Genomic DNA, 25,318 nt, shown 5'->3' on the forward strand with positions numbered 1-25,318 from the left:
GGCAAGTCACTTAACTTCTCTGTGCCTCAGTTCCCTCATCTGTAAAATGGGGGTTAAGACTGTGAGCCCCACGTGGGACAACCTGATTCCCCTATGTCTACCCCAGCGCTTAGAACAGTGCTCGGCACATAGTAAGCGCTTAACAAATACCAACATTATTATTATTACCATCTCTGGGCCACAGCTTTTTTGTGATACCCCCCGCACCCTCCCCACACACGCACCTCAAAGGGGTGTCACGAGGTCCAAGTGGAAACATTCAAAAGACAGAGGTGCTCTAAGGATCAGGGTATTATCGTCACTAAAGCTCAGTCACCAGCTGCACCCTCCATCTCCTCCCTGGCCTTGTTCCCTACCCATTCCCTTTCCCCAGAGACAGGTAGAGATCTCAGGCTTCATTTGAAAAGACACTGCTGGGCGGGGGCCGAGGGGACACTGGAGATCGGAGCAACTGGGGAGGCTGGCGGCCCCTCCCCTCCCTTTTTTTCCAGTGGTACTTGTTAAGATCTCTCAGGGTCGCACCTGGAGAGTTTCCAGTCCTCTACCAGTCTCCACTACGGGAGGGAGAGTCAAGCAGAGGCCTGTCCATTCCACTCCTAGCTTGGCCAGTGGCTAGTGAGCGGAAGGCCACCTGCTACAAGTCAAAACTCACCCATGCTGGGCAGCGGCGGCACGGGAGAGAGTCGAGGGCGGAGACTCGAGTTTCCTGCGCGGAAGACGGCGATGGTAAACCACTTCCGGATTTCTACCAAGAAAACTCTCCGGATCCGCCACCACAACCATTGAAGATGGAGAGCGGGGTCTTCTGGGACAGATGTGTCCGTGGTGTCGCCAAGGGTCGGAAACGACTCGACGGCATAAGACTTGTTAAGTGCTTGCTAGGTGTCCGGCACTGTTCTAAGCGCTGGGGTGGATACAAGTTTACCAGGTTGGACCCAGTCCCCGTCTCACGTGGGCCTCACAGTCTAAATTGGAGGGATGGAGGATTTCATCCCCATTTAACAGATGAGGTAACTGAGGCACAGAGAAGCGATACAGAAAAGTCACTCAGCAAACGATTCATTCATTCATTAAATTCGTTCAGTTGTATTTATTGAGCATTTACTGTGTGCAGAACACTGTACTGAGGGCTTGGAAGAGTACGATATAGCAATAAACAGGCACATTCCCTGCCCACAGTGAGTTTCCAGTCGAGAGCGATCGGCAGAGCAGGGATTAAAACCCCGGTCCTCTGACTCCCAGGCCCTTCCTCTTTCCGCTAGGCCACGCTGCTTCTCTAGTAGAGAAGCCTATCGTGGGGAGGAGGAGGGGTCCCGCAGACGCCCGTTCACTCTAGCTCATCTGAGGAATCTCCGTCTGCCTCCGAGGGGCCCTCGCCGCTAGCCGCTTGCTCCATGGCTCTCATCCAACGTCGTTTCAGCTCCTCAGACTCGGCCCTGAAGGTGTAGGCCTGGCCTGACTGGAGCAGCCGGAAGACTCGGGGGTCCGTGGGGGATCCGTCTTTCACCTGGTACCCCAGCAAGGGGATGGAGGTGTGGGCTTTCACGTCCTAGAGCGGAGGGAGGAAGAGCGTGGCTCAGTGGAAAGAGCCCGAGTTTGGGAGCCAGAGGTCATGGGTTCGAAGCCCGGCTCTGCCCCCTGTCAGCTGTGTGACTGTGGGCGAGTCACTTCCCTTCTCTGTGCCTTAGTGACCTCATCCGTAAAATGGGGATGAAGACTGTGAGCCCCATGTGGGACAACCTGATTACCCTATATCTCCCCCAGCGCTTAAAACAGTGCTCTGCACATAGTAAGCGCTTAACAAATACCAACATTATTATTATTATTATTATTAAATGGGGATTAAGACCATGAGCCCCTTGAGGGACAGGGACTATGTCCAACCTGATTAACTTGTACCTACCCCAGCTTAGAACAATTCTCAGCACATAGTAAGCACTCAACAAGTATCATTATTACAATCGTTATTATTTTCGTTACTATTATCACGAGGGCAGGGGCAATAGGAGGGCCCAGCCGCTGCCTTTTTCCCCCACCCCCTCACCATCTGGAACGGGACCGAAAGAGAGGTGTCCTCCTTAGGCCAGTGCCTAAATGTCCACTGATGTCCGGTGGGAAAGCCTAACCCTGCCTGGCTGGCGGCTTTCCCCGCTCCCTGCCTGCCCCCGGCCCCGGGGCCCGTTCCCACCTGTGGGGCCGCGTAGATGTACAGGACCAGGGGGTCATCCCTGGGGATCACGAACCAGCCTCTCAGGCCGCCCTTGCCTCCCTTGTCTCCCAGCAGCTGCAGGAAGCTGCAGATCAAGCTCTGCCCCGACACCTTCGCCGACTCTTTCTGGCAGACAGATAGATGGACAGATGGACAGATGGGGAGAGGGCAGAGTCGGTCAGTCCCTGGATCAGCGGGAGGCCCAATCCCCAGCCACCAGGGCGACTCCCTTAGTCCCCGGACCCCAGCCCCGACCCTGAGGACTCAAGGACTCGGCCTACGGTCCCCCACCCCAAGCTCCGCCTTCCCGTCCGCCCCCCCGACCCCCACCCGCCTGCAGGCCTGCAGCTCCCAGGCACCTCCAGGATCCCCTTCCGTCTCTCCTCCTTTTCCTCCGGGAGCAGATTTCCGGTCAGGAAGACGTAGCATTCCAGGCAGACACGGTTGGACCGGTTCTCGTCGTATTTCAGCTCCGCACGGAAGTCCGAGCATCTGGCACAGACCACCTTAGGGGAGGGCTGGGGGTCAGGCCTGGCAACCGGGGAGGGGGCCGAGGGAGAGCTGGGAGGGCCGGAGGGCGGGGGCCGGGGAGGGAGGGCGGACAGAGACACGGGTGATGAGGGAGAGAGGGTGAGAGGGAGAGGCAGAAGGTGATCGGTCACATTTGTTGAGGCTTACTGTGTGCAGAGCACTGTACTAAGTGGTTGGGTGAGTACAATATGACAGAGTCGGAAGACATGGTCCCTACCTACAATGAGCTTTCAGTCTAGAGGTGATGGGATCTTCCAGTCATCGCCCCATCTCCCTTCTGTCATTCCTTTCTAAACCCCACAAGTCAGTTGTTTACACCCACCGCCTCTACTTCCCCTCCTTCAGTTCTCTCCTCATCATCCTGCAATCTGGCTCCCCCGTCTTCACTCCACAGAAACTGCCCTCTCTAAGGTCATCAACTGATCTCCCTTTTGCCGAATCCAACGTCTTCTACTCCATCCTAATCCTCCTTGACCTCTCAGCTGCCTTTAACACTGCAGACCAAACTCTTCTCCCGGAAACATTACCCAACTTCGGTTTACCGACACCGTCCTGTCTTGGTTCTCCTCCTGTTTCTCTGACCGCTCCTTTTCAGTCTCTTTCTGGGCTCCTCCTCTACCTCCCACCCGCTAACCATGAGGGCCTCTCAAGGTTCAGTTCTGGATCCCCTTCCATTTTCCAGATACACCCACTTCCTCGGAGAACTCATTTATTCCCACAGCTTCAACTACCATTTTAATGTGAAAGATTCCCAAACCTACCTCTCCAGCCCTGGCCTCTCTGCTCCTTGGCAATCCCACAGTTCCTCCTGCCTTCAAGACATTTCCACTTGGCTTTTCACTTGGGAGTCAGAAAGTCATAGGTTCTAATCCCGGCTCCCCTACGTGTCTGCTGTGTGACCTTGGGCCAGTCACTTCACTTCTCTAGGCCTCAGTTACCGCATCCGTAAATTGGAGATTGAGACTATGAGCCCGACGTGGGACGGGGACTGTGTCCGCCCCGATTTGCTTGTAACCACCCCAGCGCTTGGAACGGTACCTGGCACATAGTAAGTGCTTAACAAATACCATAATCATTATTATTATTATTATGTCCCACTGGCCCTTCAAACTAAACTGGTCCAAAACAGGATTTCTCATCTTCCCACCCAAACCCTGCCTCCCACTAACTTTCCCATCCCTTTAGAAAATACTACCATCCTCCCTGTCTGCTGAGCCCAGTATCTTGGCATTATCCTGACTCATCCATCTCATTCAACCTGCACATTCGGTCTGTGACCAGATCCTGTCAGTTCTACCTTCAAAGCATCTCTAGACTCTGCCTCTTCAAACTTTTACCGCACTGATCCGAGCACATCGACAACTGCAGGACGGGGCAGGGTAGGGGGCAGAGGGTCAGGAAGGGCAGGGGGCACGGGAGAGGGATTACTCACGTAGCCACAGGCCCGGCAGTGGTGCCGCCGGCGGGTGAGGGCGTTGAAGGGCTCCCGGCAGCGCATGCACATGGTCACCATCTTGTCTCTCACCCACTGTGGGGCCCGCAGACCCAGTTCCTCACACTTGAGCTGCACCTGGAAAGGAGGGGTTAATCATCCCCTCCCTGGGGCTCTGGAGGGACCCCCTGCCTCTCCCTCCAGCTCTCCCTGACCACTCCCCACCCCCTTCCATGGGTCCCATGTGAGGAGGACCCAGGGGTCTGGGCTCCAGCGAGAGACATTGACTCTCCCCGCTTTCAAAGCCTCGTTAAAGGCACATCTCCTTCCAGAGGCCTTTCCGGACTAAGCCCCCCTTTCCTCTTCTCCCGCTCCCTTCTGCACCACCCTGACTTGCTCCCTTTATGCAACCCCCCTCTCAGCCCCACAGAACTTTTGTATAGATCTGTCATTTATTTATTTTAATGTCTGTCTCGCCCCTGTAGACTGCACGCTCATCGTACATAGGGAATGCGTCTGTGATATTGTAACACTGTCCTCTCCCAAGTGGTCAGGACAGTGCTCTGCACACAGTAAGTGCTCAGTAAATACGATCGACCGAGGGACTGCCTGACTGAACTACCTGGGGCGCCTGGGGTTCCCCCTCAGGCCCCTGGACCGCAGCCTTGAAGGTTTCATTCCGCTTCTCACACTGGCTGATGGCTATGAGGCAGGTCTGGAACACAGAAAGGAAGGGGGTGCTTTCTTCCTCCCCCATTTTCCCAGAGCCCCTGGTTCCTGGTCCCCGGCGGCTGGGGGCTGGGGTGAGGCCAGGAGGGACCTTCAGGAAGGACCGGGACAGGGCCAGTGAGCAGCAGCCGGGGGGGAAGAGGTCATGAAATAAAGCCAATAAACAGAGAGATGGAGCCAAGGGGGCCCTTCTTCCTTCCCTCCCTCCCTTCCCCGCTCACACCCCAGGCAGGGATCGGTCACCTGGATCCAGGAATTCATTTCCTCCGGAGACCTGTCCAGAGAAGGGAAGCAGTTCTTAGAGGGGCAGGGGGAGAACCCTTGATCAAACCTCCCTCCTTCCTTCCTTCTTTCCTTCCTTCCTTCCCTCCCTCCCTTCCTATCTTGCCACTCCTGGCCACGCGGGTGCCTTACCTAGCTTGTAATTCCAGGGTTCGCTGTTTCCCCGAGACAAGGAAGGAATTGGGGAACTCCACGTCATTCAGCTCCCGGACCTGTGAACACAGAGAGCAGTGGCACCCCCGCCTTTCCCTCCAACCCTCAGCCCTTCCTCTTCACGGGAATAATCACTGAGCATCCACAGGGTACCGAGGGCCGGGCTTGGGGTTCAAGGGTGGGCAGCAGGTTGGGGGAGTGGAGGCACAGATGATGGAGGACAAACAAGAGAGAACCCTGTTCGACAATTCTAGAACAGTGCTCGGCACATAGTAAGCGTTTACTTATTATTATTACTAATTGTGGTGTTTGTTAAGTGCTTATTAATAATGGCACTTGTTAAGAGCTTACTGTGTGCCAAGCACTGTTCTAATCAGGTTGATCGCAGTCCCTGTCCCACTTGGGACTCACACTCTTAATCCCCATTTTACAGATGAGGTAACTGAGGTCCAAAGAAGTTAAGTGACTTGCCCAAGGTTTCACACCAGACAAGTGGTGGAGCAGGGATTAGAACCCAGGTCCTCTGACTCCCAGGCTCCAGCTCTTTCCACTAGGCCACACTGCTTCTCCATGCAGTCCAGACAGACATTGTCTGATTATTCAGGGGTGGATGATGCAGTTTTTATAATATTACTGCTACCTACCTCTACTAATAATAATGGTAATTGTTAAGCACTTACTATTTGCCAAGCGCTGTTCTAAGCGCTGAGGTAGCTACAAGGTAATCAAGTTGTCCCACGCGGGGCTCACAGTTTTAGCCCCCATTTTACAGATGAGGTAACTGGAGGCACAGGGAAGTTAAGTGGCTTGCCCAAGGTCACACACCAGACAAGTGGCGGAACTGGGATCAGAACCCACCTCCTCTGACTCCCAAGGCCGGGCTCTTGCCACTTAGCCACGCTGCTTCTCTTCGCTTTTTATCATCATCATCATCATCACTCTTACCATAGAATTTGTTAAGCACTTACTCTGTATCAAACATTGTTTTAAGCACTAAAAGTTAATCAGGTTGGATACAGTCCCTGTCCCACAGGGTTCCCAGTGTAAGTAGGAGGGAGAACAGGCACTGAATCCCCATTTTACAGATGAGGAAACTGAGGCCCAGAGCAGTTAAGTGACTTGCTTCCCTCCCCTGGGCCACTGCCCTGTTCGATGGATTTTTCCTGCCCCCAGAGGTAGGCGGAGGAGGGAAAGCATGGCAGTCCACTTTGCTCTAACTCATTCATTCATTAATTCGTATTTATTGAGCGCTTATAGTGTGCAGAGCACTGTACTAAGCACTTGGAAAGTACAATTCAGCAACACACAGAGACCATCGCTGCCCACAACGGGCTCACAGTCTATAAGGGGGAGACAGACATCAAAACAAGTAAACAGGCAACTCTGTCTAACTCTGGTATAAGGTTGGGTTGCAGAAAGGGGTTTTGGGATTATCTGTGGGTCTCCGTGATCCCAGTGTTCCATGACTGGGCCCCTATGGGCCCATATAACTTAGCCCCAGCTGGACCCCGCAGAGCTGGGGGTGAGGGATGGGGGTGGCTCAGCCAGGTGTGCCTGGGTGGGAGAGGGACTCTGGTCCCACCTCCTCCAAGAGGCCTTCCCAGACTAAGCTCCCTCCTTTTCCCTCTGCTCCCCCTCCACCCTCTGCTCCTCCCCCTTCCCCCTTCACCTCCCCTCAGCTGAGCCCCCTTTCCCTCTGCTCCTCCTCCCCTCCCCTCAGCACTGTCCTCATTTGTGTATATTATTTATTACCCTATTTATTTTGTTAATGAGGTGTACATCCCCTTGATTCTATTTAGCGTGATACTGTTGTTTTTGTTTCGTTCTGTCTCCTTCATTAGACTGTGAGCCCGTCACTGGGCAGGGATTGTCTCTAGCTGTTGCCCACTTGTCCATTCCAAGCGCTTAGTACAGTGCTCTGCGCATAGGAAGCGCTCAATAAATACTATTGAATGAATGAATGGTCCGGCTGGACTGTAGGGAGTGCCACCCCTCCCGTCCAAGCAGGGGAGGCTTCTCGGAGAAGTGGGCTGCACACTGCGCTGTAGGTGGGGGGCTGGGATGGGGATGGGAATCAGTGGATGGGGCGGAAGGACGGATGGATGAGAAGCCACGTGAGAAGCAGCGTGGCTCAGTGGAAAGAGCATGGGCTTTGGAGTCAGGGCTCATGAGTTCGAATCCCAGCTCTGCCACTTGTCGGCTGTGTGACTGTGGGCGAGTCACTTAACTTCTCTGTGCCTCAGTTCCCTCATCTGTAAAATGGGGATTAAGACTGTGAGCCCCACGTGGGACAACCTGATTCCCCTATGTCTACCCCAGCGCTTAGAACAGTGCTCGGCACATAGTAAGCGCTTAACAAATACCAACATTATTATTATTATTATGGATGGAAAGATGGACAGAGGGCAGCAGCCGAGGGTGGGGGGGTGGGGGGGGCTCTCTTACCCATCGGCCCCAGAAGAGGGCAGTGTCCCCACAACGTTGTGCTACTACTGCTCATGATGCTATTTGTTAAGCGCTTACTATGTGCCAAGCACTGTTCTAAGCGCTGGGGGAGATACAAAGTCAGCAGGTTGTCCCCCGTGGGGCTCACAGTCGTCATCCCCATTTTACAGATGAGGACACCGAGGCACACAGAAGTTAGGTGGCTTGCCCAAGGTCACACTGCAGACAAGTGGAGGAGCGGGATTAGAATCCACCTCCTCTGACCGCCAAGCCCGGGCTCTTGCCACTAAGCCACGCTGCTTCTCTAGCCGCGCTGCTCCTTTACTGCGAGTACAGGTAGACACACGTTTGCACGTACACTCCCCCCCCCCCCCTTAAAATGCCACTATATTTACATACTTCAGTATATCACGGTATTGGGATAGAGGATGCACAACCTATTTAATTTGTTAATGAAATGTACATCGCCTTAATTCTATTTATTTGCTGTTGTTTTAATGAGATGTTCATCCCCTTGATTCTATCTACTGCCATTGTTCTTGTCTGTCCGTCTTCCCCGATTAGACCGTAAACCCGTCAGAGGGCAGGGACTGTCTCTATCCGTTACTGATCTGTACATTCCAAGCGCTTAATACAGTGCTCTGCACATAGTAAGCGCTCAATAAATACTATTGAATGAATGAATGAACAACCGTAAAGGACCCCTTTTTTATGGTATCTGTTAAGCACTGGGGGAGATACAAGCTAGGAAGATTGGACCCGATCTATGTCCCACCTGGGGCTCACAGACTTAATCTCCATTTTATAGATGAGGGAACGGAGGCACAGAGAAGTGAAATGACTCACCCGAAGTCACACAGCAGGCAAGTGGCAGAGCTGGGATTAGAATCCAGGCCCTTCTGACTGCCAAACCTTATCCACTAGGCCATGCTGCTCTTAGCCTAACACTTCCCCTATCCTTAATCTATTTTAATGTCTGCTTCCCCCTGTACAGTGTTAGGCTCCTTAAGGGCAAGGAACGTGTCTACCAACCCTGTTGGATTGTATTTTCTCAAGTGCTTAGTACAGTGCTCTGCATACAGTAAGCACTCAATAAATACCACTGATTTATTGATTAAAGAGATGTCTTCCCCAGGACCTGGACCTCAGCACTGAGACCGTCACCATGATCCTAACCCCAACACCACAACCTTGACCCCTTCACTGGGTCTAATAGGATTAACTTGTTATAATAATAACAGTGATGGCATTTGTTAAGTGCTTATTATGTGCCCAGCACTGTTCTAAGGGCTGGGGTAGATATGTCAATCAGGTTGGATACAGTCCCTGACCCATATGGGGCTCACAGTCCCAATCTCCATTTTACAGATGAGATAACTGAGGCACAGAGAAGTTAAGTGACTTGCCCAAGGTCACGGCAGTCAAGTGGAGCCCCTCGTGGGACAGGGACTGTGTCCAACCAGATTTTCTTGTATCCACTCCAGCGCTTAGTACAGTGCCTGGCACATAGTAAGCGCTTGACAAACACCACCATTATTGGAAAGACGCAGACTGACGGGGAGGTGACTGATGGTCCACAGAATCCTGAAGGGAGACAAAAGGGCAAACACGGATTTCTTGTCCCGGACATCCTTCCGGCCCTGGATGACCCACCGAAACTTGGCAGGTTCCAAACCCACACTGCTTGGCCCTGTGGGGAGCCCACAGGAAGGAGGCTCCAGGGGGGTTGGGAAAAAATTGTGGACAAGGGGTTCAAATGGGTCACCAGAGGGAAAGTTCCGGTCATCTCCATCTTTGAGGGAGGTGTCCGGGAGGACAGGGGTCATCCCACTTCCCCAACTGCCCCGCTGCCACCACGCAAGGCTGGGCCCACCACAGGTCTGAGCCGGCACTGGCACCGCGTCACCTCCTCCCCTGCCCTGCTGTCCGCCTGCCCCGGGCACCCGGACGGGGGCCGGCCCCATCCCTCTGTCGGGCCCGGGATCCGGCCCCGGACCTCGGGGTCCCGGGTAGAGAAGAGAGGTCTGCAGGCCCCTGGGTGCCCGCTCCCCCCCGCGGCCCGGACTCCCCATCCCCGCCCTTCCACCTGCAGCCGACTCACCTTCATTCCCTCCACGTCGATCCGCGTCCTCACCTGGAACTCTGCGCCCACCTGGATCACTTTGGGCACGCAGTACAGTAGCATGTTGTTGAACTGTGGGGACCAAGGGGCCTGTCACGAGGTGGACGTATGCGGGCAGCTCCTGGTTCTCACCCTTCCTCCCTGGCCCATTAGGACCCACCTGCCAGGTATTGGACCTGATTACCTTGTATCCACCCCAGTGCTTAGTACAGTGCTTGACACACAAGCAGTTAACAAATACTGCAAGTAATAATAATAGTGATGATGATGATTATTATGGTATTTGTTAAGTGCTTACTGTGCAACAGGCACTAAGCATTGGGGTGGATACAAGCTAATTGGGATGGACACAGTCCCTGTCATACATTCATTCATTCAATCATATTTACTGAGCGCTTACTGTGTGCAGAGCACTGTACTAAGCAGTTGCCGAATTGTACATTCCCAGAGCTCAGTACAGTGCTCTGCACATAGTAAGCGCTCAGTAAATACTATTGAATGAATGAAAGTGTAAAACAACAGAAAAACCCCCTTCGACCGCTGCCTTTGGCCCCGGCCCACCAGAAACAGGTAGCGCTCGGCAGTGTGGTTGTGGCGGAAGGAGATCTTCTGGATGGGGCCCTCTCGGAGCAGCTCGTTGGAAGGATCCACGATGTCGTTCTCCAGCCCCAGCCGCTGGTACACTTCCCACAGGTTCTGGAGGCGCTCCTGGAAAGCCGGAGGACAACAGGACCAGGGTGGGGTGGAGGTTGGGGGAGGTCTCAACGGGGGGAGGAGAGGAACTCGTCTTGGGGGGGGTGGGCAGGGCAGGGGGGCTTTGTTGGGGGAGGGAGGGGGTTGGAGGGCTTAGCGGAGGGGGAAGGAGGGAGGTCTCAGAAATCGGGGAAGGGAGCGGAGAGCGTATCAGTTTTGGAGAGGGAGCTGGTGGGGGTTTACAGAATTCATTCATTCAATAGTATTTACTGAGCCCTCACTGTGTGCAGAGCACTCAACTAAGAGCTCGGGAGGGAACAATATTATAATAAGCGGGCACATTCCCTCTCACACCGAGCTTACAGAGCGCCTCATCTTCCCACTCAAACCGTCTCTTCCCCCAGCTTTTTTCATCGCTGTAGTCAACGTCACTAGCCTCCCTGCTTCACAAGCCCATATCCTTGGCATTACCCTGACCTCTCCTCTTTCATTCATCCCGCATATTCAGTCTGTCACCAAATCCGGTTGGTGCCAACTTCCCGGCATCTCTAGAATCCTCTCCTTCTTCTCCATCCACACTGCTACCGAGCTGATCCAAGCATCTGTTACATCCCACCTTGACTACTGCATCAGCCTCTTCCCTGACCTCCCTGCCTCCTGTCTCTCCCTATTCCAATGTCTCCCCACTTGAATCAATCAATCACATTTATTGAGGGCTCACTATGCGCAGAGCACAGTCCTAAGCGTTTGGGAGAGTATACTAATAATAGAGTAGACACGTTTCCCGCCCACAGCGAACTTACAGTCTACAGGGGGAGACGGACCTTAATTTCAACAAATAAATGATGGCTAAGGACGTAAGTTCTGTGGGGCTGGGGGAGGGGAGAATAAAGGGAGCAAATTCAAGTGCAAGGGCAATACAGAAGGGAGGGGGAGAAGATAAATGAGTGTTGGAGGGGCCAGGGTCACATAGGGAGTCTCTGGGCAGAGACTGGGACACGGAATGGAGACTTGCTCTTTCCTCTACAGTACTTCTAGACTGTTGGAATGGCTTCTTCATCAATTCTTTCACAGAAACCCCCAAATGCTGCTCAAAAAGACTTTTAAATGTTCTCCTTCCTTCACTTTGATATTTCCTTCCAGGACACAGTTTTCCCATATTTCTGAAAGTGACTACAATCTGCCATAAAGACTAAACAACTACACCTTGCAAATTAACTCAACTATTGTATTTCATGACTAAATGACCGGATTATTTTTCTATAAAAATAGTTCGGACCGCATCTCCCCACTCCTCAAGGACTTCCAGTAGCTGCCCATGCATCAAGCGCTTAGTACAGTGCTCTGCACATAGTAAGCACTCAATAAATACTATTGAATGAATCTCCACATCAAACGGAAACTCCTCCCTACCGACTTGAAGGCACTGAATCGGCTCTCCCCCTCTGACTTTACCTCGCTCCTTTCCCGCAGAAGCCAGCCCACACACTCCACTCATCTAACACCAAGATCTGCTCACTGAGAAGCAGCGTGGCTCAGTGGAAAGAGCCCAGGCTTGGGAGTCAGAGGTCGTGGGTTCTAATCCTGCTCTGCTGCTTGTCAGCTGTGTGACCTTGGGCAGGTCACTTAACTTCTCTGTGCCTCAGTTACCTCATCTGTAAAATGGGGATGAAGACTGTGAGCTCTATGTGGGACAACCTGATTACCTAGTATCTACTCCAGTGCTTAGAACAGTGCTTGGCACATAGTAAGCGCTTAATACCAACATTATTATTTTATTATTACTGAGCTCTCCGAAGCTCTTAGAATGGTGAGCGCTCAATAAACACCAATGGCTGATTGATTGGAGGGGAGGAGGTGTTGTGGGGCGTGGGCTCGGCCGAACGGGGGGAGGGGGTGGGGTGTACCGAGGGCTCCCCACCACTCACTGACCATCTCGGCGATGGCCTCGTTGGAGTGCTGCGCGGCCGAGAAGATGACATCCAGGGCCTCTGAGGATCAGGAGGGAGAGGGTGGCCGGTGGGGGTGGGAGAGAGGGTCGACCCCGAGGCCTGAGGACCCCAACCTCCTGATGCCCACCCCCCAGCTAAGGCTGAGCCCTGGCCCCCTCCTTGGCAGCCCCAGGTCCCAGGAGAAGAGGACTCCGGGGGTCCCCCAAGACCCTGCACCCTCTGAGCCAGAGCCTGTAAACCCCCTCCCACCCCCTCAATTTATGACCCCTCCCATAGGCCCCGCTCATCCACGACCCCTCCCTCAGGCCCCACCCATCCAGGATCACTCCCCCATTTAAAAAATCCCCAATAGGTCCCGCCCATCATGGAAAGAGCCCGGGTTTGGGAGTCAGAGGTCATCCGTTCTAATCCTGACTCCGCCATTTATCGACTGGGTGACTTTGGGCAAGTCACTTCACTTCTCCGTGCCTCAGTTCCCTCCTCTGGAAAATGGGGATGAAGACTGTGAGCCCCATGTGGGACAACCTGTTTACCTTGTATCTACCCAGCGCTTAGAACAATGCTTAGCACATAGTAAACGCTTAACAAATACCAAAATTATTATTATTAGGTCCCACCTACTTAAGATTCCCCCATAGGCCCCGCCAAATTATGACCCCCTCCCACAGATCCCACCCACCCAAAAACCCTCCCACAGACCCCGCCCTCTTATGACCCGTCCCACACCCGACGCCCACTTATGATTCCCTCCCGCAGGCCCCGCTCCCCCGCTCCCTCTGAACCTCGCCCCCAACCACCGTGCCTACTCTGGGCATCGGCCCGGTCGGGCGATCTGGTGTCCAGCTTGCGGATGTAGTCCTTGAGCAGCAGCTCGTAGCGCGGGACCCGCTGCACCGGTTCCAACATGTGGTGCTGCAGGCTCAGCTGGGCCGAGGCTTCGCTCCGCTGGGCCAGGGGTCGCCACCAGGGCATCGGCGACGGCGGGGAGGGGGAACAACGGGAGGAGCGGCCCCAGTCCGGCAGCCACGCCAGACCGGGGCCGACCCACGGGGGGACCGGGCAGCCTGGGGATCCGGACGCCTGGGGTCCGGCCTCGTGCTTAGGGAAGGGCCGTGGCACCGGACGTAAACTCGGGCGGGAACGTGTCTACCCAATTCTGTTATACCCTCTTCTCCCGAGCGCTTAGGACAGTGTTCTGCACACCCCAAGCGCTCAATAAATACCACCGACGGATAGGGGCAGGGCCCCGCGCCCACCTGGATATTTGCGGCGATGATCTCTTGGAACGGTGGGCACTTCTCCTGTCCATCGGCCAGCAGCTCCACGGCCCGGTCGAAGTTCTTCACGAACTCGCTGTACATCTTCAGGAAGGTCCAAGCTTCTGGATGACGTCTCCGATCGGGGGTTGGAGTCCCTGCGGCGGAGACCCCAGAGAGGAGATTCCACCCACCTCAATCTCCCACCCTCCCCAGGATCTCCACCGATCACGGGGAGTGGTGGGGGCAGAGGTGGGCGGACGGCTAGGAGAGGGTTCTACTGCCTCCGGTCGTTTATTCACTGATTCAATCGCATTTATTGACCGCTTACTGTGTGTAAAACACTGTACTAAGCACTTGGGAGAACAAAGTATAAAAATAAATGCCCAAACGAGCTTCCCCTCTCCCTCCTTCCCTGGGAAAGAAGGGTCTAGGAAGGAGGGCAGAGGAACCACCTGAGGCCTTCTCTCCTCCAGATGGCCTCATCGGGCCCCGCGGGGCACAGAAAGGCAGCTGGCTCGGCCTCGGGGAATCCCCACAGCCTCGAGACACACCAGTTTTCCATGCGCCTCTGTAGCTCCGGGAGGAAGAATTGAGAGTGAAACTGATGGATGGAGGAGATGTTGGAGAAGATGAGTTTGACCACGTCCTCTGGGAAGGCTTTGCTGCTCCTGGCTTCCTTGAGCAACTCTGCAAAGTACACCTGGAGAGAATGAACACCAATCAATCGTATATAATGAGCGCTTACTGTGTGCAGAGCACTGTACTGAGCGCTTGGGAGAATACGATACAAGAGAGTTGGTAGACATTTTCCTGCCCACAACGAGGACGGTGAGCTCGAGGGGACGGGCAATAATAATGTTGGTATTTGTTAAGCGCTTACATGTGCAGAGCACTGTTCTAAGCGCTGGGTTAGATACAGGGTAATCAGGTTGTCCACGTGAGGCTCACAGTCTTTAATCCCCATTTTACAGATGAGGTAACTGAAGGCACAGAGAAGTTAAGTGACTCGCCCACAGTCACACAGCTGACAAGTGCAGATCCGGGAGTCGAACTTCATGACCTTGACTCCAAAAGCCCAGCTCTTTCCACTGAGCCACGCTGAGGGGCCAGGAGCCAGGAGAGTAGCACTGGGACAACAAAATACCTACCAGACTGTCAAGGGCTCTGGAGAGCCTGGTGGGGGAAATCTGGGTCTCTGAGGCATCTAATGTTGGCATTTAAGAGAAGCATTTTACCGGAGTGCTCATTCCCTGCGCTAAGTGTGGGAAAGACCCAAGTATAATCAGTTCAAATCCATCTGCTAGCTAGAATCTAAGAGGAAGGAGAACACTTCTTATTCCCCTTTTACAGAGTAGGATTCTGAGACTCAAAGAGGTTATGTGACTTGCCCAAAGTCACACAGCAGGTAGTGATGGAGCTGCTGACTAGAATCCCAGTCCTCCTGGCTTCCAGTCTGGTGCTCTTCCAATCAATCATTTATGGTAACTATACTATGTGTAATGCACTGTCCTAAGCGCTTGTGGGAAATACAGTATAAAACAGAGTTGGTAGGCACATGTCATGCCACAAGACGTTTACAGTCTAGAGGGAAGACAGATATTAATATAAATAAATAGTATGGATTCTTACGTAAGTGCTTCGGGCGAGGGAGTAAAAAATTAGAGAGTTCGAATCCGAGTTGCTAAGGTGACCAGACGGTAAGTGGAATAAAAGAAATGAGGCTTGCTGGAGAAGCCTGGGGAATTTTGTTAAGCTCTTACTATGTGTCAAACACTGTTCTGAGTGCTGAGGTTAATTTGGTTGGACGCAGTCCCTGTCCCACAAGGGGCTCATAATCTAAGTAGGAGGGAGAACAGGAGAACGGAAGCACAGAGAAGTTAAGTGATTTGCCCATGGTCACAGAGCAAGTATTTGGCAGAGTCGAGATTAGAATCCAGGTCCTCGGACTACCAGGCCTGTGTTCTTTCCACTACACCACACTGCTGCTTCTTGGAGGAGATGTGCTTTCAATAAGGCTTTGAAGGTGGGGAGAGTGATTGTCTTCGGCATGGCTAAGTGGAAAGAGCATGGGCTTAGGACCCACAGGTCCTGGGTTCTAATTCTGGCCTCGCCACGTGTCAGCTGTGTGACATTGGGCAAGTCACAACTTCTCTGGGCCTCAGTTCCCTCATCTGTGAAATGGGGATTAAGACTGTGAGCCCCATGTGGGACAACCTGATTACCTTGTATCCCCCAGTGCTTAGAACAGTGCTTGGCACGTAGTAAGCACTTAACAAATATCATTATTATTTACTATTATTATAAGGGGTTCTTACCGAGAGGTCCCACATCCTATCTTGCTCAAATGAAAACCTGCTCCTAGGGCAGAACCACCTCACCTCCTCCAGCTTCAGGGGTCTGGATGGGTCTGCCCAGACGCCAGAGGAGCCCCGGACTGGATTCGAAAAGCCCCCAGGTTGTGGCCAAAAGCTCGGGGAGTTTGGCTCCCTGTCTTTTGGGGCGGGGTGGAAATGAGGTCAGGGGAGAGAGGGGACCAAGAGTAACACTAGCCTGGTCCAGCAGGTGCAGGCGGGATACGTAAGCCTGCTCCGTCTCCAGCAGCTCCCGGGCGATCTTCTTCTCTTCCGGTTCCTGTGGGCACAGATCCTCAGGCTCCTCCCTGACCGGCCACAGAAACTGTGCCCAACCCCGCACCCCCATCCTGCCCCCAACAAAACCCCGGTGTTCCCAGGCCCTGGAGAGCTGGGCAGAGGAGCCAGGACACAATCGCTCACTACGATCTCTCTCCCTGAGTCCCTTCTCCCTCACTTCCACCCAGGATTCCTTCCCGGTTTGGAAAGGGGGTGAGGGGAAAGGGGCCGGGTCGGCCTCCCAGTGCCCTATTCACCTGCTTCCTGCTGTCCTCCTTGCCCGGATTCTGGGTGGTCCTCCAGCCGCTGCCCGAGATGTTGCTCTTGAGGGAGCTCAGATAACGCATGCTGGCGGCCCGCCGGGCCGGAGAGGACTGAGCCTCCTGGCCGGGCTCCAGCTCCAGAGTCGAGAACAGCCCCAGGGGCGGCTGGCACTCAGAGGGCGGCGAGGTTCTGGGCGGCTGCCCCCGGGGACTGGGGGGCTTCTGGGGTCCCGCAGACGGGGCGGATGGAGCCGCGGCGGGGGCCGGGCTCCTCTTGTTGGTCGGACGGGTCTTGACCAGCCCCTGGCGCCGGTCCCTCCGGGTGGCGCTGAGGGCGAGATGTGTCTCAGTCGGGACCCGTCTCCACCTCGGTCTCGGCCTCCCGTCCTTCTTTTTTTAATATATTTAAAAAATGTATTTACTTTTAATGGTATTTGTTAAGCGCTTACTACGTGCTAGGCAGAGTACTAAGCACCCGGGTAGAAACAAGCTAATCCATTGGATGCAGTCCTCGTCCTCCATGGGGCACAGATTCTTAATCCTCATGTTACAGATGAGGTCACTGAGGCCCAGAGAAGTGAGGTGAGTTGCCCAAGGTCACACAAGTGGGTAAGTGGAGCTGCCAGGATTAGAACCCAGGTCCTCTGACTCCCAGCTAGTAGGCCACACTCCTCTCCCTGCAGCAACAAACTGCTCTCTGGGTTCCTGGGGGCTTCCTCCCCATTCTATTGAAGGGAATCCGAGGTTAGAGAGAGAGGCAGGAACTTAGCTGTCCGGCTTGGGGGTCTCCCCTCTGCCCTACTCCGACCCAGACCCCTGTCCCCCTCGGCGGCCCCAGAGTTGGGCCTGGAGCGGATTTGGGGGGCCCTGCCCAGCCCAAGCGGCATTGAAAAATTTGGCGTCCAGCCTGCACGAGCATCGAAAAATTCAGTGTCAGACCCGCTTGAGCTCACTACCTTGAAAAAAATGTGATCGGGTGTCAGGGCTGGCTGAGGAGGGGAGGTTGGCTCCTTGACACGGCCGGGGGCGACCCGGCCGGCAGTTTGGGCAGCAAGTCAAGCACAGACCTCTGGGGCTTCTTGGTTTGGGTTTGGCCTCCCCGGTGTCTGATCGAGTCACAGAGAACCCGGAAATTGGGAGGTGGAGGCCTTGCCCTCACTCCCCGGCAGTGCAGCGGGGGAGAGAGCTGCAGAGCCCACCCTCGCACCACCACGTCTGGCTATGTGCCCCCTCAGCCGGGCCTATAGGCTCAGGACGTGACGGTCGACTGGGTTGGTGCAAGTTTCCCCCAGACCCTCCAGCAGTAAGCCTGGAGGGGAAGAGCAGCTGGAGGGATGCGGGTGGCCGGCTCGGTAGCCGAGCTTGGTGGAGACAGCCTCCCTCCGTCCCGTTCCCCCATCCTCACTTCCGGCTCCCCCCATTCATCCCTCCCTTCCTCCTGCTCCCTCATCCATCCCTCCTGCCACCCATTCCCCCCTTCCGGCTCTCCTACTTCCCTCACACACCCCTAAGTCCCTCCCCTTTCCTGTTTCCCCATCCCTCCCGCTAATCAATCAATCGTATTCACTGAGTGCTTACTGTGTGTAGAGCACTGTAAAAACCGCTTGGGTGAGTGCAATATAATGGAGTTGGTAGACACATTCCCTGCCCACAATGAGCTTACAGTCTAGACTCCTGCTCCCCCCATCCTCCCTTCCTATGCCCCTACTTCTCTCTCCCACCCCCATCTGTCCCTCCTTCCTGCTCCCCCATCCATCCCATCCTTCCTCCTGCTCCCCCTTAACCATCCCTCCCTCCCTCCTCCTCCCCTCATTCCTCTCCTCCTGAGTCCCTACCTGTCCCTCCCATCTCTCATCCATCCTTCCTTCCTGCTCTCCCATCCATCCCTTCTTTCCTCAGGCTCCCCCCATCCATCCATCCCTTCCTCCTGCTGCCCCCATCCCCCCCACCTCCCGCCCACTCCCCTCCCACCCGTGAGCTGCTCAGGGAGGACCCCTAACCCTGCTAGAGGGAGCAGATGTCCTGACCCTCCTGGCTATCGGCCCCGAGCTTTCAGCGGGCAGCCCCGAACAAACGGGAAGCCATTGAGGAGCAGAGGAACTGAAAACTGAAAACTCTCCAAGGACAGTTTTCGGAGGGAACTTCAGTCTTTGGAAATGTGTCAAAGTGGCTTTAGTTTTGCTTCTGCTGAACGATGCGGACCTTCCTGCTTAAATCCCACACTGGTGCACGGACACGCTAACACACACATACACACGCACCCAGGCATGCACATGCAAACACACAGTCTGCTCCCTTTTCCAGGGCACGACCTATGCACCCACACGTATGCGGGACCTATGCCCTTTTGGCTACTTCCCAGATGCCCATCCCGTTGTCCCCACCCTGGGTCTTGGGTCCCAGCTATTGTTTCAGGAGTCCGGACCTCGCTGCCTCTGAGTGGGCGCTGTTGTGGGCGAAGCCCCCCAGCCCCATAGATTGGCTTCTGGGTGGGGCACGGTTCCGGTACGCCCATCCCGTCTGCGCCTGGCATGCTCCCTGCACACACGCCCTCCTGGAGGCACGGGCACCCCCTCTCTTCAGCCTGCTGACCCTTCTGGCTAGCCCCAGATCCCGCTGCCCTCCTATGCGTGCCCTGGTCCCCGGGGGACTCCTAACCGGGACCTTCAGGGGAGACCCTGAGAGGGAACTGTAAGCTCGTTGTGGACAGGGAACATGCCTACCAGTTCTGTTCTGGTTTTGGATTGTCCTCTTCCAAGTGTTTAGTATGGTGCTCTGCACGCAGTAAATGCTCAGTAAATACCATCGATTGATTGATCGATCGGGGACCTCCAGTGGGGATCCTTAACAAGGCCCCCCTCAGCAGAGACCCTTACCAAAGACCACCCCCCGACCCCTCAAGTAGAAACCCTCGGCGGGGACCTCCAGTGGGGGCCCAGCTGCCACTTTTCCTTTCTGAAGTGACCACAGTCCCCTCCCACTCCACTGCCGGAGCCCACGGCCCGGCCCTCTGCCAGCCGGGCCTCAGAGTCCGAGGGTCAAGGGCTCTCCGGGTAAGGATGGACACGCAATTGTTTGATTTGGTTTTGTTTTGTTTTTAAATAGTATCCGTTAAGCGCTTACCATGTGCCAGGCACTGTACTAAGCACTGGGGTAGATGTAAGTTCATTAACAGTGCGGCTCAGTGGAAAGATCACGGGCTTAGGAGTCAGAAGTAGTGGGTTCTAATCCCGGCTCCTCCACCTGTCCGCTGTGTGACTTTGGGCAAGTCACTTAACTTCTCTGTGCCTCAGTTACCTCATCTGTAAAATGGGAATTAAGATCTCCCCCAGCACTTAGAACAGTGTTTGGCGCATAGTGAGTGCTTAACAAATACTATTATTGTTTATTATTATTCAGTTGCACCCAGTCCATGTTGCACGAGGGGTTTACGATCTTTATCCCCATTTTACAGATTAAGTTCAATGAGTCCCCTCTAGACCATAAACTCACTGTGGGCAGGAAACCCGTCTTCCACCTCTGCAATATTGTACTCTCCCAAGTGCTTAGTACGGTGTTCTGCCTACAGAGAGCGCTCGATAAATACCATCTGCTGATCAGTGGATTGATGCGGTAACTGAGGCCCAGAGAAGTTAACTGACTTGCCCAAGGTCACACAGCACACAAGAGGAAGAGCCACATTGAGAACCCAGGTCTGTCTGACTTCCAGGCCCGCGCTCTATCCACTAGGCCACACGTCCGGCCGTTCTGTCCCGGCTCATTTGGTTTCCGTTCCCCATTTGGTTTCTCATTCTCCATCTGACTTCTGCACTTCCCCCTGAAAGTCCCGAACCGGCTTCTGTTTCCTCTTGTTTGTCAAAGCCCAGCGTCGGGTCCGGCTCAGAGCGGAGCAGCCGGGCAGGTGGGCCAGGATCCGGGATTGCCCCCACGGGGACCCGCCGTGACCAGAGGTGCGGCTCGGCCTCTGAACTTCCTCCCCCGACCACCGGCTGCCCGGGCCGTGCCAGCCGAGCCGCTCCACCGACCAGGCGTCTGGGTCAGTCCCGTCAGTCGATCGTACTTACTGAGCGCTTATTGGGTGCAGAGCATCGTACTAAGCGCTTTGAGAGGAACAGTGTAACAATATAGCAGGCACATTCCCTGCCCACACCGAGCTTACAGTCTAGAGGGGGAGGCAGACATTATATAAATAATTCATTACAGATATGTATACAAGTGTTGTGGGGCTTGTTGCGGGGGGTGACCATTCATTCCTATCGTAATTTTTTTGAGCGCTTGCTATGTGCAGAGCACTGTACTAAGCGCTTGGAGTGACAATTCAGCAACAGAGAGAGACAATCCCTGCCCAGTAACGGGCTCACAGTCTAAACGGGGGAAACAGACAAAGAAGCAAAACAGAACCAAACAAAACAAGTAGTCTGGCGGACGGATCGTGGTTGGGCTTTCGTGTTGCTAAACGGAACGAGTCAGGGCGATGCAAAGGGAGTGGGGAGAAAAGGAAAAGAGGCCTCTAGACTGTAAGGTCGTTGTGGGCAGGGATTGTGTCTGCTTATTGATATATTGTACTCTCCCAAGTGCTTAGTACAGTGCTAGGCACAGAGTAAGCTGTCAAAATATACAATTGAATGAAAGGGCTTAGTCAGGGAAGGCCTCTTGGAGGAGAGTTGCCTTCATTAAGAGGGAGAGAGTCACTGTCTGTTGGTTATGAGGAAGGAAAGCAAAGCAGCGTGGCTCAGTGGAAAGAATCCGGGCTTGGGAGTCACAAGTCATGGGTTCTAATCCCGGCTCCACCGCTTGTCAGCTGTGTGATCCTGGGCAAGTCACTTAACTCTCGTCTGTGCCTCAGTTCCCTCATCTGTAAAGCGGGGATGAAGACTGTGAGCCCTACGTGGGACAACCTGATCACTTAGTATCTACCCCAGTGCTTAGAACAGTGCTTGGCACATAGTAAGCACTTAACGACATTATTATTATTATTATTATTATTACCCTGACACCAGTCCGGGAGGAGCTGTGGGAATCTGAGTCCAGGCTCTCCTGGTGTCAGGGTGCTGCACTTGGAGTCTTCCATCCCAACTCCCTTCTTATGGATCTTTATTCTCCATTGCTTCCTCCTACCTGTAATTCGGGTTAGAGCCTGTCTTCCACAATAGATTGCAACTCCTTTAGGGCTGAGGCAGTATCTACTAACTCTACTGTACTCTCCCAGATACTTAGTACAGTCCTGGGCTCCCAGGTGGCACGTAATAAATACTCTAGTTTGAGCACCGAGGTGGAGTCTCTGAGGGAGGCTCCCGTGGGAAGGAGAAAACCCAGGTCCTGCCCTCAGGGCACAAAAAGTGGACTAGGAGAGAGACAGACAGGGCAAATTCGAGTGGCAGGTCTGGTTTTCTGCCGGTTTGGACGCGGCCCTGGACGCCTTTTCGTCTGGGATTTTTCTTTCCAGCCTCCGGCCTCTCTCTACCGCAGCTTCTGCTGCCGAGTCCCGTGGTGGGAAGGGCTGCCCGCTTCCGCAGGGACCCAGGAGCAGATCACCACAGTGGGCGGGAGCGGGGCCTCCCCGGGGACCCAGCTCAGCAACTACTTACGACTTCTTCATGTGCGCGTCCTTAGACACCTAAAGTTCGGTTAAAATAGTAATAATAATAATGATAGTAGCTAGGTGGCTTACTATGTGCCAGGCACTGTACTGAGCGTTGGGGTGGAAACAAGCGAATCCAGTTGGATACGGTCCCTGTGGCCTTGAGGGGGCTCACAGTCTCGATCCCCACTTTACCAGACGATGGGAACTGAGGCACGGAGAAGGGAAACGACTTGCCCAAGGTCACACTGCAGACAAGTGGGGGTTAGAACCCAATCCTTTGGACCTCTCAGGCCTGTCACCTTCCCAATGAGGTGCGAGAAAAGGATGGAGGGGATCAAATAGGGGCCGGGGTCTCTGTAGCTGTAGCCTCTCGACCGCTGCCGGGGAGGGTCAGTCAATCGGTCAGTCAGTCGATCGTATTTATTGAGGCACCCACTGTGTGGCGGTGATCTCTACTAAGTTCTTGGGAGAGTACAATTTAACAATCAACAGGCACAATCCCTGCCCCAGAGAGCTTACAGGGTAAAAGGTGTGGCTCAGTGGGAAAGAGGCCCGGGCTTGGGAGTCAGAGGGTCATGAGGTTCGAATCCCGGCTCTGCCACTTGTCAGGCTGTGTGACTGTGAGCAAATCACTTCACTTCTCTGTGCCTCAGTGACCTCATCTGGAAAATGGGGATTAAGACTGGGAGCCTCATGTGGGACACCCTGATGACCCTGTATCTACCCCAGCGCTTAGAACAGTGCTCTGCACATAGTAAGGGCTTAACAAATACCGACATTATATTATTATTTAATAGGGGAGAGTCACCCCTGACTCACCTGCCATAGCCAGGCCCTGCCCACTGTCGCCTGGGCGCCGGAGGGGGAGGGAGAGATGGAAAGGCTGGGAAGGGAATGGCCAGTTGGCAGAGTGCAGCATGATGGGATCAGAGAGAGGTTTGAGCTCAGGGATGCCATGGCACTGAAATGCAACTGGGCCACGGCCCCTGTGGGCTGGGGGTGGTCTCGGGATGGCGGGGAGGCTCGGGACCCGACGATAGGCACCTCTCGCTGCACGTGGCCTGGTGGGGGACGGAAGGGGTTGATTGAGGACCCTCAGCATTCAGAGAGTCCCCAAGGAGGATGGGATCAAGAGAGGGACAGACCCGGGAGGGGATGGCTCATCAAGGTAGGGAGGAAGACTGACCGACGGCTTCCTGCGATGGCTCGGCAGAGCTACCAGCTTCATCCTCTAGCCTCTCCCATAATCGCCCAGGCTCTCAGGGCCCTGGCCCAGCGTCCCAAGCACCGGGCCCAGCTGCCAGCCTCCCCCAACCCCCATACCTGCCGTCCTCGAACACAGCCACCAGGTTGACCACACTTCTCCAGGCATTTCCCTCCTCTTCCTCTTCCATCCTGGGGGCTATGGTTCGGGGCTTCCCCCCTCCCTGCATCCGGCTACCAGGGGAGGAGGGGGACTCCCGGCCCCCGCCCCGACCGCAGGCACTCGCCCCCGGAGGGTCAGCGCCGGCGGGAGGATCCTTCTCCCCGAAAGAGTCGGGCTCCAGAGTCCCTGACTCGACCTCGGCTCCACCGGCTCGAGGAAGAGGAGTAGTTTCCAGCTGGGCTCCCACTTCTGAGGTGGAGGGAGCTGCCATTTGCTCATCTGGAGAGGGAGGAATCTGAAGATTCGAGGCAGCCCCGACAGCAGAGGGGAAAGCGCTGGCAGGCAGCCCTATGCGCTCCGGGATCCTCGTCCGGGCCGGGAAAGGGCCAGGAGGGTGTCGGAAATCGTCTCTCCAAATCGGGGAAAACTGAGGCCCAGAGTGGGGAAGCAACGGTCCTAAGATGGCGTGGCAAACTAGGGCTAGGAACAGGCCCGGAGTCAGGCTGGAAGCGCTAAAGCCAGCCCTGGCTTGACTCTGACCCCGTAACCGGGGTCCCTCAGCACACAGGGCTCGGCTTCCCCCCAACAGTCTGGGGTGCCAGTCAGGAGCAGACAGATCGGGGCGAGGCAGAGAGGGAGGCTTCAGGTCCGCCCGTCTCTGGCCTCTCCAGTCTCAATCAACCAATCAATCAATCAGTTGTACTCACTGAGCGCTTTCGGTGTGCAGGGTACTGTACTAAGCACTTGGAGAGTACAACACAACAATACAACAGTCACATTCCCTGCCCACAAGGTGCTTACAGTCTAGAGGGAGAGGCGGACATTAGTACGTAAGTGCCGTGGGGCTTGGATGAGCTGGGTGAAAAAAGGGAACAAGTCAGGGCGATGCAGAAGGGAGTGAGAAAAGAGGAAGCGAGGACTTAGGTGAGGAAGGCCTCTTGGAGGAGATGTGCCTTCGAAAAGGCTCTGAAGGTGGGGAGAGTCATTATCTGTCGGATATGAAGAGGGAGGGCACTCTGGGCCGGAGGCGGGATGTGGGCGAGATGGCGGCGGCGAGATAGACGAGATCGAGGTATAGTGACGGTAAAGCGGGTCCCCTAACGCTCACGGCTGGGTAAATCGACGGCCCCTGTAAGTTCGCTGTGGGCAGGGAAATGTGTCGGTTTATTGTAATATGGCACTCTCCCAAGCGCTTAATACCGGTGGCTTTGCAAGCATTAGGTGCTCAATAAATATGATTGAAATGAATGAATGAGCTCTATGGGCCCACCGGGACTCTGGTGACGCCCAGAGCCCCAGAGAGAAAAGGAAGTGGATCGGGCCGTTGGCCAGCCATTCCCTAGGGTACTGTGGGTCGGGCATGGGACAGTTGGGGATCTCCAGGCCTTGCAGTTACCTGCAAACTCCCCCTAAAAGGAGGTGGAGCCTCAAGGCTGGGAGCTCCCAGCTGTTGTTACTTCCCCAGTCTCCTCTGGGAGAGGGGTGCTTGCACACAGCACCGACACCCCAGTGGCTCTGGATTCCGGAAAGACCCTGGGTTCAGCTGCTCTCACCCTGAGTTTGTGCAGGAGCTAGTGGAAGCGGGGATGAAGTGGACCCTCAGGATGTTCTGGACCCCCAGGGCCTGGACCCTCTTGGACTCAGGGGGTGGAAGCTTGTTATGGGCAA

At 54.8% G+C, this 25,318-nt stretch overlaps 1 protein-coding gene across 1 annotated transcript; it reads right to left on the bottom strand.

The window, feature by feature from the left end:
- Positions 1-1,238: 1,238 nt before the first annotated feature.
- FGD2 (FYVE, RhoGEF and PH domain containing 2) lies at positions 1,239-23,797 on the bottom strand. The gene is given in 17 exon segments (XM_029068340.2): positions 1,239-1,549; positions 2,189-2,335; positions 2,569-2,715; positions 4,173-4,310; positions 4,795-4,887; positions 5,145-5,175; positions 5,316-5,395; positions 9,883-9,975; positions 10,465-10,611; positions 12,529-12,587; positions 13,355-13,493; positions 13,805-13,917; positions 13,920-13,962; positions 14,355-14,507; positions 16,358-16,438; positions 16,695-17,028; positions 23,608-23,797. Coding segments are annotated over 17 exon segments (2,130 nt in total). The 5' UTR covers positions 23,718-23,797; the 3' UTR covers positions 1,239-1,327.
- Between the last annotated feature and the right edge of the window lie 1,521 nt (positions 23,798-25,318).

Source organism: Ornithorhynchus anatinus, chromosome 7 (assembly GCF_004115215.2).
Source record: "Ornithorhynchus anatinus isolate Pmale09 chromosome 7, mOrnAna1.pri.v4, whole genome shotgun sequence".
Taxonomy (NCBI): Eukaryota; Metazoa; Chordata; class Mammalia; order Monotremata; family Ornithorhynchidae; genus Ornithorhynchus; species Ornithorhynchus anatinus.